At 39.5% G+C, this 13787-nt stretch overlaps 1 protein-coding gene across 1 annotated transcript; it reads left to right on the top strand.

The window, feature by feature from the left end:
- The first annotated feature begins 3260 nt into the window (after window positions 1–3260).
- Window positions 3261–4445, top strand: LOC123766124 (zinc finger protein ZFP2). The gene has a single exon (XM_045754997.2). The coding sequence runs from the start codon at window positions 3261–3263 to the stop codon at window positions 4443–4445; it is 1185 nt and encodes a 394-aa protein (XP_045610953.2).
- Window positions 4446–13787: the final 9342 nt, after the last annotated feature.

Here is a 13787-nt window from a genome sequence, read left to right as displayed (position 1 = left end):
AGAGGTGAGTATAGGGCAGGCAGAGGCCTCCAGAGATGAGTATAGGGTAGGCAGAGGCCCATAGATGGGAGTATAGGGCAGGTAGAGGCATCCAAAGGTGGGTATAGGGCAGGTAGAGGCATCCAAAGGTGGGTATAGGGCAGGCAGAGGCATCCAAAGGTGGGTATAGGGCAGGCACGACCAACAGCTTCGTATTGACCCCTGGCATATCTCATCACGGCTTCCCATGATCTTAGCTTTGCTTTTACACTATATATATAAATAAAATCTGTATTATTGTATCATAGAATACCGGTCATCATTGTATTTTAAAACTTACCTAAGGGCCATTAACTCTAGTGGCCTCGACAAGGACAGGAAGCTGGGGGCTTGTCAAGGGTCTCCCTGACCAGCCTATATATATAGGCAAACAATTAAAAAACCAGGCTTTGTCTAAGTGTCTTAAGTGTTTGTACGATTTGACATAAACAGAATTATACACAGGAATAGTATTATTTCTCCATGTCACATTAATAATTTGCCTTGTCAGGGGACAGGTGGCCAGTGTATGTACACTGGCATGTACTGGTATCAATTTCCCCTTCCCTCCCCCATCCCTCCAAAGCTGAACTATTAACCCTCCCAGGGTGTAACTGTACAACAGAGGACTAATTCCCAGGTATTTATTTACTGCTAGATGAATAGAGGAATTAGGGGAAGAGGAAACGTGCCCAACCATTTCCATCCCACCCGGGAGTCAAACCCGAGATTCCCAATTGTGAGTCGAGAGTAAACCAAACTGTACTGCTGAGACATTGGGTGGATCGCCCTGAGTTTTGCACGGTTAAGTCAAATCATACACAGGCATTTTGACTTAGGTCATTTTAATGATTGTTAAAACTCTACATTGGTACGTATTGTTAGGTTAGGCTGAGTTAGGTTAAGTCTTATTAGGTTGGATTAGGTAAGGTTGGGTTTGGTTAGGTTAGATAGGTTGAATTAAGTTAGATAGGTTTTAAAATTTGTTGAACTGTCTTGGGTACACTGTGCCTGTATTCATTTTTTATAGAAATATGTTGTCTTGCTTTTCTGGATAGCTCATTCATCAGGATAACCAAAGTCACTAAGCTTCTTATGTAGTCCTCACATATTTTACTTATCATTAAATTAAAAATTAATACTGTAGCCAAATTAAAAATCAAAATACAGCATAATATATAAAATAAAATGCAATACTGTATAGCCAAATCTGTACTGTAGTAGTTAGTAAAGCCCATCCCATAACATTAGTATGAGCTATTTGCTGTAAGGTGCACTGGTGAGTCTGGTTTAAAGTTTATTTAATTTGTGAGTGAGTCATTAATCAAATTATAATGTTTGAATAAAATTTAACATATAATAATGATTAGTATGCTTGAGAACAGAATTAGAAACAGGGCATTTCATTGAGGTATATTGAGTGACCAATTCTGTACTGTACTGAGAAATGGAGCAACTGGTCTCGAGAAGTAAGGTGTGTTTTATAGTATGTGTTGAAAGAGGTATGACTTGTTTTGACAGCATTTCAATTGGAAAATTGTCTTATTAACAAATCTTTACCATACTGACTTTCCTCGGAATGCAATCCCACAACAATTGCCTAACTCTAGAGTATCTATTTATTGCTAGGTGAACAGAGGCATCAGATAAAAGGAAACTTGCTCAAATGCTTTTGGCAGGATTCAAACTAGGCACTTTTTGATACATGTTCAAGCTTAAACACAGATACTGCTAGGCATTAGATAATTCTACCAGGCCTTTGAGATACACCCTTACCAACCGTAAACCTGAACCAGGATCCGAGTCGTCTGTGAATCAAATGTCAACCCAAGACCCCCAACTATTTCTTGTAAGGTTGCCTCTGTCTACGAACTTAGTCCTAACATCCTAAGCAAATCCACACATCCCCTGCTTCAGTTGAAACATTCTCTTCCAAATCTACTCATCGTCTTGTTCATCGAATCGAGTGAGTAAATTTTGCATGGAAAAGGTGTGTTCCAACCAGAAATTTGCTGAATTGAGGTTCATTGAATTAAGATTTAACTGTACAGAGTTTATTAAGTATAATTTCTCATTATCAGGGTCAGGAAGCCTATTAGGCTTATTGAGGTGCCCCCTAGGCTAACGACTAACTTTTTCCAGGATGCAAGCCACAACAGTTGCCTAATTCCTGTGTACCTGTTTACTGCTAGGTGAAGAGAGGCTCCAGATGAAAGAAAATGTGCTCTGTCTACATCCAGCATAATAGTTGAACCTGGGACCTTTCAACTGTGATCCAACTGCACTGACCCCTACAAGCCAAGCCAGTAGGGACTGTGTTTAATTAGCAGCTTGAGGAACATTTTGTAAGTCTTCAGCACTGCATAAGATTTCAGCATTACAATAGGTATGGCAAATTGTTTGTAAATGACAGAACATAGAGATTGCTTGTGTACCCATGGCTGTAATCATGGTGTCACACTCTCACCTGTGACATGTGGCTGGTATATGACCAATAACACTGTAGTCTTAACACCTACACCTAAATACAGTACAAGGTCAAGAATAAGGGTTGCTTCTATGAAATATAATATATATACAGTAGTGGGTAAATGAGTAAGATCACAACATTGATTGTAGTAAAGACATTGATAGTATATGATATTGCAGCTGTTTGTGTAAGTGTAAATTATAATTTAAGCTCTTCCAACAGGCACTGTTCCTCTATATTAAATGGCTGGGGCAAGGACGATTGTGAAACAGGAGCGTGGAAGTTTTTGTAGCAGTGTCTTGTGTAGGTGAATCAACTTACACCATTTAACCTGGTAGTAAAGCCAATGTTTATTATTTTGTATGAGGAGACAAATGGACAGCATGGTAAATTTTCTAAAGAGTGTCTTTGTTTTTTTAAGGAATAATAGGTAAATATGCTCTAATAATTTGGGAAATAAATGATTAATAGGACAGTACTGTTAAATTTAATTTTTGTAAATGTGTGAATGCTACTTTTATTAACATATTTAATGGTGTCCCAAGATTAAGGTATGCCTAATCATACAAAGATTTGTTTTTTAAAAGTTTTGTTTCAATTGTGCATATTTGATAGGGAAAAAGTGACGTATTTGTGAGTTACCACTGCAAATTCTTGAAAGTGAAAAATAGCTAGCTGTGAATAACGAAATACTTAAGTTATAGTATGAAGAGTTGTACTGTATATCTGGTGGGTGACTTGCAAGGGATTATTACTAGCCATTATAATAATAATGAGTGAAAAACGAGCAAATGAAGCAATTTCATCTGGTGAGGAACTGAAATTGCCTGCCAAAACTGAACCAGATGAAATGGATAAAACTTTCAAGCTTTCAAAGGAGCATTCTAGTCAAAAACCACATCAGTGCCGCTATTGTTCCAAAACATTTTCTCACAAGTGTTATTGTGAGTATCACGAGAGGGTACACACTGGAACGCGGCCACATAAGTGCAGCACTTGTGGTAAAACCTTTGTACATAGAAGCAATCATGCAGTTCACATGAGGATACATACAGATAACAAGCCTTATAAGTGTAAAATGTGTAACAAGCAATTTCGGGTCAAATGCAACCTGATTGCTCACTCTAGAATTCATACTGGTGAGAAACCTTACAAATGTGACCTCTGTCCAAAGACTTTTATCCAGAAGCATAATGCTATTCAACACAAAAGAACACACACAGAAGAGAAACCCTATAAATGTGATTTTTGTCAAAAATCGTATTTCATAAAGGATGACCTCAATGTTCACTTAAGAATACATAATGGAAAAAATTACCAATGCTCTTTATGTAGTAAAGGATTCTTTGATAAAACTACACTTATGTCTCACATGAGTATCCATACTGCTGATAAAGTTTATGAGTGCAATTTCTGCAACATAACATTTTTACAAAAGGATCACTTTAATTATCATATGAGAGCACACATAAGTAAAACATCTTTTAGGTGTGAATATTGTTGTAAGGCCTTCTTGCAAAAATCATTACTTAATAAGCATAAAAAGATACATATCAATGAGATGAAATTTATCTGTTCTTTATGTGGAAATGAATTTTCTCGAAAGTCGTGCCTGTCATTACATATGAAAATGCACGCAGAGAGAGAAAAACTTTTCAAGTGCAAATTCTGTGGAAAACGTTTTAGTCAGAGTGCCCATTGTATTCATCACATGAGCATTGTATGCAAGTATAGAAAAAATATCAACAGTTTATTTGAGTTTATTGATTGTGGAGTAAGTAATGATGTAGCTAGTACTAAATCTGGAAATGTTTCTGATGACTTAAACTCAATGAATATGTGTGAGATAAATACAGAAAGGAACCCGGCTACTTTTGCTATCACTTCAGCTGAGACAGTGTTCTCTGATGTTGTTATAAAGAAAGAGGAAATTTTGGAGGATGATGATGTTGCTTAACCCTTGCACTGCACACCTGTTACATGTGATACTCCTGTGGTGCACATCAAAAAAATTAATTACAAAATTATTTTTCTTGCAAATGATGTACTGTATTGTTATAATGCATTCCCTGATCACTGGAAACTAAAAAAAAAAATTGTATATAGCAGTGTGGTGTAATGCTAAAATATGACAATGACACCACTGATTCACAATTGCTGTTCACACTTCTGGTTTCTAAATTCTGAATATGAATCTTTTTTTACATTTATTCAATTTATAAAGGAACATGTGCTCCCATTGCATGATGTGCAGAAATAAAAACTGCGGCTGTGTGCTGTTTTTTATACGTCTTGCTTTAGAAACATTGTCACCAGGATCAGGTTTACTGACATCTAAACCTTGTACATTGGGTCTTTTCTGTCACTGTCAGTGTTTTCTTTGTCAGTATCATCAATAAATAAATGCAGATAATTATTTATTTAGTCATTATTAAGGGATGCTGTGTTGTAAAAGTTGCATAGCAGTGCTGTGAGCTGCAGCAACATGCACTACCCATGATTGATCCAGGGTTAGTATGCAGCGATGAGTCACAATAACGTGGCTAAAGTATGTTGACCAGACCACACACTAGAAGGTGAAGGGACGACGACGTTTCGGTCCATTCTGGACCATTCTCAAGTCGATTGTCAACTTGAGAATGGTCCAGGACGGACCGAAACGTCGTCGTCCCTTCACCTTCTAGTGTGTGGTCTGGTCAACAACAGGGTTGGTATGTTAGTACTGAGGCTTTTACACCCAGGAGTGGGTGCCTATGATTATTTTCAAAGAAGGTCTCTGATTACTGGAGACCTGAAGATTACACATGAGCCCCTTGTTTCTGTGGGAGTTTTAAATATTACACTAGACCTAAAACATCCCAGCTTGTTGCATGCACAATCAATGCTACAACCCTGGTTCTTATGCACAGCTGAAGAGTTAAGAGAAGCTTTAAAATAATTGTTTATTGGTGAATGCAGTACTTGTGCTTATAAAAAAGTTGCAACTCTTCTTACTCATGTATGTGATGTAGATGTAAAGATGCTGTACAGTATATTAATATACTGCACAATGTTTTCTGCATTTGCAGACTAATGACATGTTTTTGTCATATTATCACTGTGTTTAAAAAATAAATTAACTTTCAGTGTACATAATTAACACATTAGCATCCCAATGTCACATTTTAGCACCATCCATACTCCTACAGTAAATGTTCTGATGATACTAAAACACGTCATCGGTCTTGGTCTCGACCACTGCTGGGTTCAAAGTGACCGGAGCCTCAAAACCCACCTAAATGAACTTCCCCAACCATATAAATAAACAAATCTCTCGAACAAGCATGCGCTCATTTACCTCACCTCTCCTAATTGTTTAGGGTAAGGCGAGGCATTGGTCTGCAGCGTTGCTTTTAACTGTACGCATTCATGCTCCAGAAGGTGGTGATTGTATTCTACGTTGCCCGGTTCACTTGCTGACAGGCTGTTGGTCTACTTTTTGGGTTCACCTGCTGTGGGTAAAGATAGGGCTACAATGGAGCCAGATTCTAGGTCGTATGTGGCTGATGTGATCTAGTAGTTGGGAGCCATCACTGAGATAGCTTCAGGGAGCCTCTGGGGCTCACCCAGAAATTGGCGTTTCATTACACCCAATGCTGGGTTTTTTATTATTCTCACTCAGAAATGGCAATGATATAAAGTTCACTGACGTAGTACAGTATACTGTATATCTTAATTGATCTTATAGGCACTGGTGGCCAATATTAAAGTAAGCCTTGGTACTAATAGTCTGTGTCCAAACTATACTCTTAAGTAAACTGTGACTGATTAAATCAGACTATGTATTTTGCTACATAGTCTCCCCGGCTTAGTGCCGCCTTTTAATAATTACCGTATTTACTTAAACCAAACCTGTTGATAAGATTTCTGTGAGGATATAGTGAAATAAATCAAGAAGTAGGTGTGTAAGTATAGATTGTATGAAGTGTCATGAAATTATGAAAAAGAAATGATGATATTTATTTCCTAAAACCACTTGGTATGAATTTGTACACAAATTCTTAAAGTTATTTTGTATGTTTTTAGTTCAGCTGATCATATGTAATCAAGTATCTCTCACTTGAATTGCAATTACTGAAGTTTCACTTCCTTCAATGTTTATGATGTTTCACTTCCTTCAATGTTTGTGATGTTTCACTTCCTTCACTGTTTGTGATGTTTCATTATGTAAACTGTACCAGATTATTTTTTTATTCGACAAACTATAGGACACACTTTTGTATATCTTGATATCAAATTTACTTGAAGAGTACAGTATTCATATCAAAATATTTTATGGATTCTTTCCAAGTTTTCTGTGAGGGATCCAAAGGTGTCTCCTTGGTGCTTAATGCCTGGCAAGCTCCACCCAGTTCAATCCATGCCAGGCCCAATGAGTCTTAAATAAGCATTCTTAGGACCAGGATCAAAACCTAGAACCCTCTAGACAGGTGCAAGGAGAAGGGGGATTGTAAATCACCCTAACCAGAAAAAGCCTTAAGAAAGTTGAAGAGAGTCAAAACAGATGAGAGCTAGGTAAATGAACCAAAGGAAATGGGACAGTAGAGTCAGGAGAAGAGCATAACGGCAAAACTGTTCATGCCAGGCATATGGCTGAGGGAATATTTGATTCAGGTGGTTCAAGGAGGAACGTGTGAATCCCCTGGTGGTGCCAACCTGTGGGTTGTGGTGGAAAGTGGAGCTAATAATTAAAATTGCTTCATCGCAAGTAGTTTGTGAATCTCTTTCTGTCCCATTTTCTGTGGTACATTATATTTACTTAGCTGTCATCTGTTTCAACTTGTCCAACTTTTTGGTGGCCTTTCCCTGTTAGGGTGATTTACTAACTCCTGTTCCTTGTACCTCTATAGTTGAGGCTAGGTTTTGGCTCTTGTCCCTGGTAGGCTTATTTTTGACCCAACATAGATTGAATTGGGTGGAGCTTGCCAGGCATCAAACACTAAAGGAGCCACCAGGACCCACCGAAAAGATAAGTTTCATTATATTCATTACTGATTTTTTTGCATTGAATTATGATCCCATGATTGCACAGGCTTGCTTCACTGGAAGTCTTCCGTTATTTGTATGAAAAGTTGATTTTGGGTATTTGAATATTAAATATTATTTTCTGCAATTTTCTGTCATGAAGAAAATTATGCTTTTGAAAAATTGTCTTTGGAGGTTAGGGTGATCTTTAAAATGCAGTAGTAAAAGAATCAGTGGAGGCACCCACTATTCCACTGCTCTAGCATATTCAATAGTGTTTTTGTTTTGTGTTAATTGTGCTCGCATTAAAACTTCAACTACTCATAGTACTGTGATTCATATTTGTGAGATATTAAATACAGCTAAATATTCCCTGTGGCTTACTATTAGTTTGTATTGTAGATTTGTTTACATGTACTGGTGTAGTTACTATAGGTTAGCATAACTAACTTATCATTAAAGATTCTAGTGGTTCATCATTAAAAAATAATTTGATTCAGGTTGTAGAAGACAAATTACTTGTATGTAAATTGTTTAAGAATCTATAAAGTGGGTATGAAACATGTGAAGTTGACAATAGAAACTAATATGAAGAGATCATGCATCTTATTTCATCCTCCACTAACTGTTATTAAGATAATTATACTGTAGTACTGTAGTACTGTAGCAATGAACAATTTCATAATATTAATGCTAAAAATGTATTACACTGTAAATATGAGATTTGACACCTAAAGTTACTATCTCTTTCAGTTAAAGTTACTTTTTACCTAAATGTTTCTCAGTTTTTCCGTGGGATCGTTTATGTACTTAAGGTTGGCCTGTTGTCCTACAAGTAGGTGCGAGTGCAGACTGATGTTACGTATTTTCTTGTATTGAAGATGTTGTTGTACTGTATACAAGGATAGAGCACTCATTTTCATGTATACAAATGTATACAAATTTAGAAAATATAAATATCATAAAAATTCATTTAGCAATTATTGTGCTATGTTTTGGAAATACTTATAGCTTCGTATAGTATCGTGTCACTTGGACCATATATTCTCCTAGAAAATAAAGACTTTTAAAGTGTATTTTTTAACATTGGGGTTTTCTTTCATGATTTATAATGGCTGTGGTGGGAGGGTTACAGAGGCACTACTACACCCATCCTGTGGGTTGTTGTGGAAGGGTTACAGAGGCACCACTACACCCATCCTGTGGGTTGTTGTGGAAGGGTTACAGAGGCACCACTACTCCCATCCTGTGGGTTGTTGTGGAAGGGTTACAGAGGCACCACTACTCCCATCCTGTGGGTTGTGGTGGAAGGGTTACAGGGGCACCACTACACCCATCCTGTGGGTTGTTGTGGAAGGGTTACAGAGGCACCACTACACCCATCCTGTGGGTTGTTGTGGAAGGGTTACAGAGGCACCACTACTCCCATCCTGTGGGTTGTGGTGGAAGGGTTACAGAGGCACCACTACACCCATCCTGTGGGTTGTTGTGGAAGGGTTACAGAGGCACCACTACACCCATCCTGTGGGTTGTTGTGGAAGGGTTACAGAGGCACCACTACTCCCATCCTGTGGGTTGTGGTGGAAGGGTTACAGGGGCACCACTACACCCATCCTGTGGGTTGTTGTGGAAGGGTTACAGAGGCACCACTACACCCATCCTGTGGGTTGTTGTGGAAGGGTTACAGAGGCACCACTACACCCATCCTGTGGGCTGTGGTGGAAGGGTTACAGAGGCACCACTACACCCATCCTGTGGGTTGTGGTGGAAGGGTTACAGAGGCACCACTACACCCATCCTGTGGGTTGTTGTGGAAGGGTTACAGAGGCACCACTACACCCATCCTGTGGGTTGTTATGGAAGGGTTACAGAGGCACCACTACACCCATCCTGTGGGTTGTGGTGGAAGGGTTACAGAGGCACCACTACACCCATCCTGTGGGTTGTTGTGGAAGGGTTACAGAGGCACCACTACTCCCATCCTGTGGGGTTGTGGTGGAAGGGATATGGAGCACATGCAGGAGAAGTACAGAACTGATACGTACCATTGTACAATATATATATACATTAAGAAAACTAATATACTGAAGCATATATTCGCCTTGCATATATATGCAGTAACTAGCCGAAAAAAAGTGGGGGTATGTAAACATTAGTATAACCCAATAGTTTTGTGTGAACTGAAAATTGGCTTAACTGTCGGCAATCGTGAAGGAAAGCAATGTACATTGTAAACACATGGCAAAATCTTACTAAAGCGACCATACGAGTTATAAATACTCATACTCTGCCCAAGTAAAACAGAAACAAGCAACACTTAGTGGGCCAGCCAGAGGCTTAGGGCCCGCGCAGGAATATCCCTGCAAAAAAAAAAAAAAAGTAGGAACTCTTCAATGTTGAACCAGCATTATTCTTAGATATTGTGCCCATTGGGTGACATCTTCCCCAAATAATAGCTTGGGTATTTTGAATGAACAGCCTGTTAAAATTGATGAATGTGTCGGGTCTTTGGGGTCGACGGCTGGATGGAATGGACTTGGTCTGAGGACGGATTGTGCACTGAGAGCAAATCAAGTTATCCGATTGGGGATATACAAGCCAATAAATACCAAGGTTCTCTGTTCGGGGACGCACAATTTGGGCTGTGTGCTCTATAACTATTCCTCTGTAACTATACCTCTTTCCCCTATCCTCTATAATCAATCAGAATGTTTGTAACTTTGCATCTATGTATGTACTTTTCCTAAATAAAATATTATTATTATTATTAATCGGATTCGTTTATAACTAATCGGGTTGTCCGCTCAATAATTGCAACATACACTAGCCAATCAGATTAATTTGAATTTGAAATTATCAATTTGAATTTGAATTTGAAATTATCCCGGTTCGGGAATGCATTAATGGTGATGTCATTGATTTCGTTGCTACTGCTGCTCTTGTGTCTATCAAAAAAACTTAAAAAAAAAACTGGTACAGTCGGTTTCATCATCGACTCAATCGAAAATTCCGGGTCGGGACAGAAATAGTATAAGGGCGTGTTTCCTATCACCTAATGCCCCTGTTCACCTAGCAGTAAATAGGTACCCGGGAGTTAAAGCTTGTTATGGGATTGCATCCTGGGCAGAGGGTAAGCAGTTCCACCTTGGCTCACTTTTTTATTCTACCAACAATCCAAATCCAAAGGATTGGGTCACCTTTTTAACGGAATCGACCAATTCGTTAAAAAAGCGACGTAGTGGACAATATGCATGGTTATGAGCGATCATGGGTGGTGCAACTGGCATTTCCCGCCTGGGGCCGTGGCGTCGCTCCTCTTAGGGATAACTTGTGTAAGTTTCCCATTGTGGGTATCAACTGGAATATTAGGAAATGCTTGCGTGCAAGTGTGTGCGTGTGCGTGTGTGTACTCACCTAATTGTGCTTGCGCTTTGTATCTTTGGTCCCGCCTCTCAACCGTCAATCAACTGGGGTACAGGTTCCTGAGCCTATTGGGCTCTATAATATCTAAACTTGAAACTGCGTGTATGGAGTCAGCCTCCACCACATCACTGCCTAATGCATTCCATTTATTAATTACTCTGACACTGAAAAAGTTCTTTCTAATGTCTCTGGGTCATTTGGGTACTCAGCTTAAACCTGTGTCCCCTTGTGCGTGTGCCACCCGTGTTAAATAATCCATCCTTGTCCACCCTGTTAATTCCCCTGAGAATTTTGTATGTAGTGATCATGTCTCCCCTAGCTCTTCTGTCTTCCAGCGACGTGAGGTGCAGTTCACGTAGTCTCTCCTCATAACTCATGCCTCTTAGTTCTAGGACTAGCCTAGTGGCATACCTCTGAACTTTTTCCAGCTTCGTCTTGTGCTTGACTAGATATGGGCTCCATGCTGGGGGCTGCATACTCCAGGATTGGCCTTACATATGTGGTATACAAGGTTCTGAAGTATTCCTTACACAGGTTTCTGAAAGCAGTTCTGATGTTAGCCAGCCTCGCATAGGCCGCTGGTGATATTCTTTTGATGTGGGCTTCGGGAGACAGGTTTGGCGTGATATCAATTCCCAGATCTTTCTCTGTCCGTTTCGTGAAGGACTTCATCTCCCATTCGGTATCCAGTGACTGGCCTCCTAGTTTCATTACCTTACATTTACTTGGGTTGAATTTTAGTAGCCATTTGTCGGATCATTCCTTCAGTTTGTCTAGGTTATCTTGTAACCTTGTACTATTTATTCTCCTGTGTCCTGATCCTCCTCATAATTTTTGCATCATCAGCAAACATCGAGAGGAACGAGTCAATTCCTTCTGGGAGATCATTTACGTATATCAGAAACAGTATAGGTCCAAGGACTGATCCCTGTGGAACTCCACTGGTGACTCCCCGCCACTCCGAGACCTCATCCCTCACGGTGACTCGCTGTGTCCTGTTGCTTAGGTACTCTCTTATCCAGTGGAGTACCTTCCCTGTCACTCCTGCCTGCATCTCCAGTTTGTGCACTAGTCTCTTATGTGGTACTATGTCAAAAGCTTTCTGGCAGTCCAGAAATATGTAGTCTGCCCAGCCCTTTCTCTCTTGCCTGATTATTGTTGCCTCCTGGTCATAGAACTCAATTAATCCTGTTAGGCATGATTTGCCATCTCTGAACTCATATTGATGTTGTGTTACAAAGTTCTTCCGCTCCAGATGTTCCACTAACTTTTTTCGCACAATCTTTTCCATCATCTTGCATGGAATGCAAGTTAGGGACACTGGCCTGTAGTTCAGTGCCTCCTGCCTTTCACCCTTCTTGTATATTGGGACTACATTGGCCGTCTTCCAATGTGTGTGTGTGTGTGTTATTCCCTAGATGTGCTTGCAGGTTCGAGTATCCGAAGCCCCGCCTTTTTAACCCTCAGTAGTTCAATGCTGTGTCTGTTTTCAGTCGTGTTTTATACTATATTTACATTAAAAACTGTGTCAACTACTAGCTGTGTGTGTGTGTGTGTGTGTGTGTGTGTGTGTGTGTGTGTGTGTGTGTGTGTGTGTGTGTGTGTGTGTGTGTGTGTGTGTGTGTGTGTGTGTGGGGATATATTCATTATTCACTATCAGTTGTTAGCTCTTGGACCCTGCCTTCCAGTCGGTTTGTTTATGACTCCTGATTAAGTAGATTTAATACTTGCTACAAGCTCGTCAGATATGTGTTGAATCCTGTAAAACCTTTAAAAGAGAGAGAGAGAGAGAGAGAAAGAGAAAGAGAAAGAGAAAGAGAGAGAGAGAGAGAGAGAGAGAGAGAGAGAGAGAGAGAGAGAGAGAGAGAGAGAGAGAGAGAGAGAGAGAGAGAGAGAGAGAGAAAGAGAGATATATATGACTCTCACTGTCTGATATAGTCAGACAATGAAGTACGTTGGGTGTCCTTGAAGCAGGTACACTTGGTACAGGCAGCCTGGCAGGGTTGCCACTATGAGACGCAAGTCATATTCCCCGCGGCTAAGCTCGGCTGGCGGTTCTCTCTTTCATTTCGAATTATAATTTTTTTGTATAATTTTGTCTTATCTTCATGACATGATATTTTGTACTTTCCACAGTGACAAATATATTATATATTAATTTACAGAGTATAGTGGCTGATACAGCTACGTGTATACATACATATATTTTCATTTGAATACAAATATATTATAATTAACTTTCGTGCCTAATAATAAATTTAATGTATGCTTGTCATAATTTACTCTACAATTCTACACTTTATTAGAGCAGATTACTTAACTCTAAGGTTCCTCACAGATTCTGCAACGGTTCTGTAATTTTCCATGTCAGTCCACGGATGCCAGCTGGGCTACTTGTAGCCCAATTGGGATACCATTTAGGATAATTATTTTCAATTCTCTTTTCTGCTACTGTATTCTGGCCGGCCGGTTAAAGTAGTCTCCTGATTTTATAATATGTAATTCGTTTTGTGTACACTCTACCGCCTCCCTGAAGGTTGAATTAGTAATTAATATAAACCTTAATTAACATCTCTAGGATGCAACTCCAAAACATTTGCCTAACTTCCGGGTACCTATTTGCTGCTAGGTGAACAGAGGCATCAGGTGAAAGGAAACGTGCCCAACCATTTTTGTCTGGCCGGGAATAGAACTCGGATCTGTTCCTTATTGTGAGTCGAGAACATAACCACTGTACTATCGAGATCCTGTAACGTATGTGTGACTCATTGCTAACTCGATCTATACTCTGCAATTTTTCATACAGAATAGGGAAGCAGGATACTGCTACTTTAATCTATATGAATGAAGGGTCGTAGTGGTAGTACAGATA

This window comes from Procambarus clarkii, chromosome 9 (assembly GCF_040958095.1).
Source record: "Procambarus clarkii isolate CNS0578487 chromosome 9, FALCON_Pclarkii_2.0, whole genome shotgun sequence".
Taxonomy (NCBI): domain Eukaryota; kingdom Metazoa; phylum Arthropoda; class Malacostraca; order Decapoda; family Cambaridae; genus Procambarus; species Procambarus clarkii.
Note: the sequence above shows the minus strand (reverse complement) of the source record. Positions and strands in the feature narration are given on the sequence as shown.

Excerpts from the sequence above, each read along its gene's own strand:
- LOC123766124 (XM_045754997.2), top strand. The coding sequence starts at position 3,261 with ATGAGTGAAAAACGAGCAAATGAAGCAATTTCATCTGGTGAGGAACTG.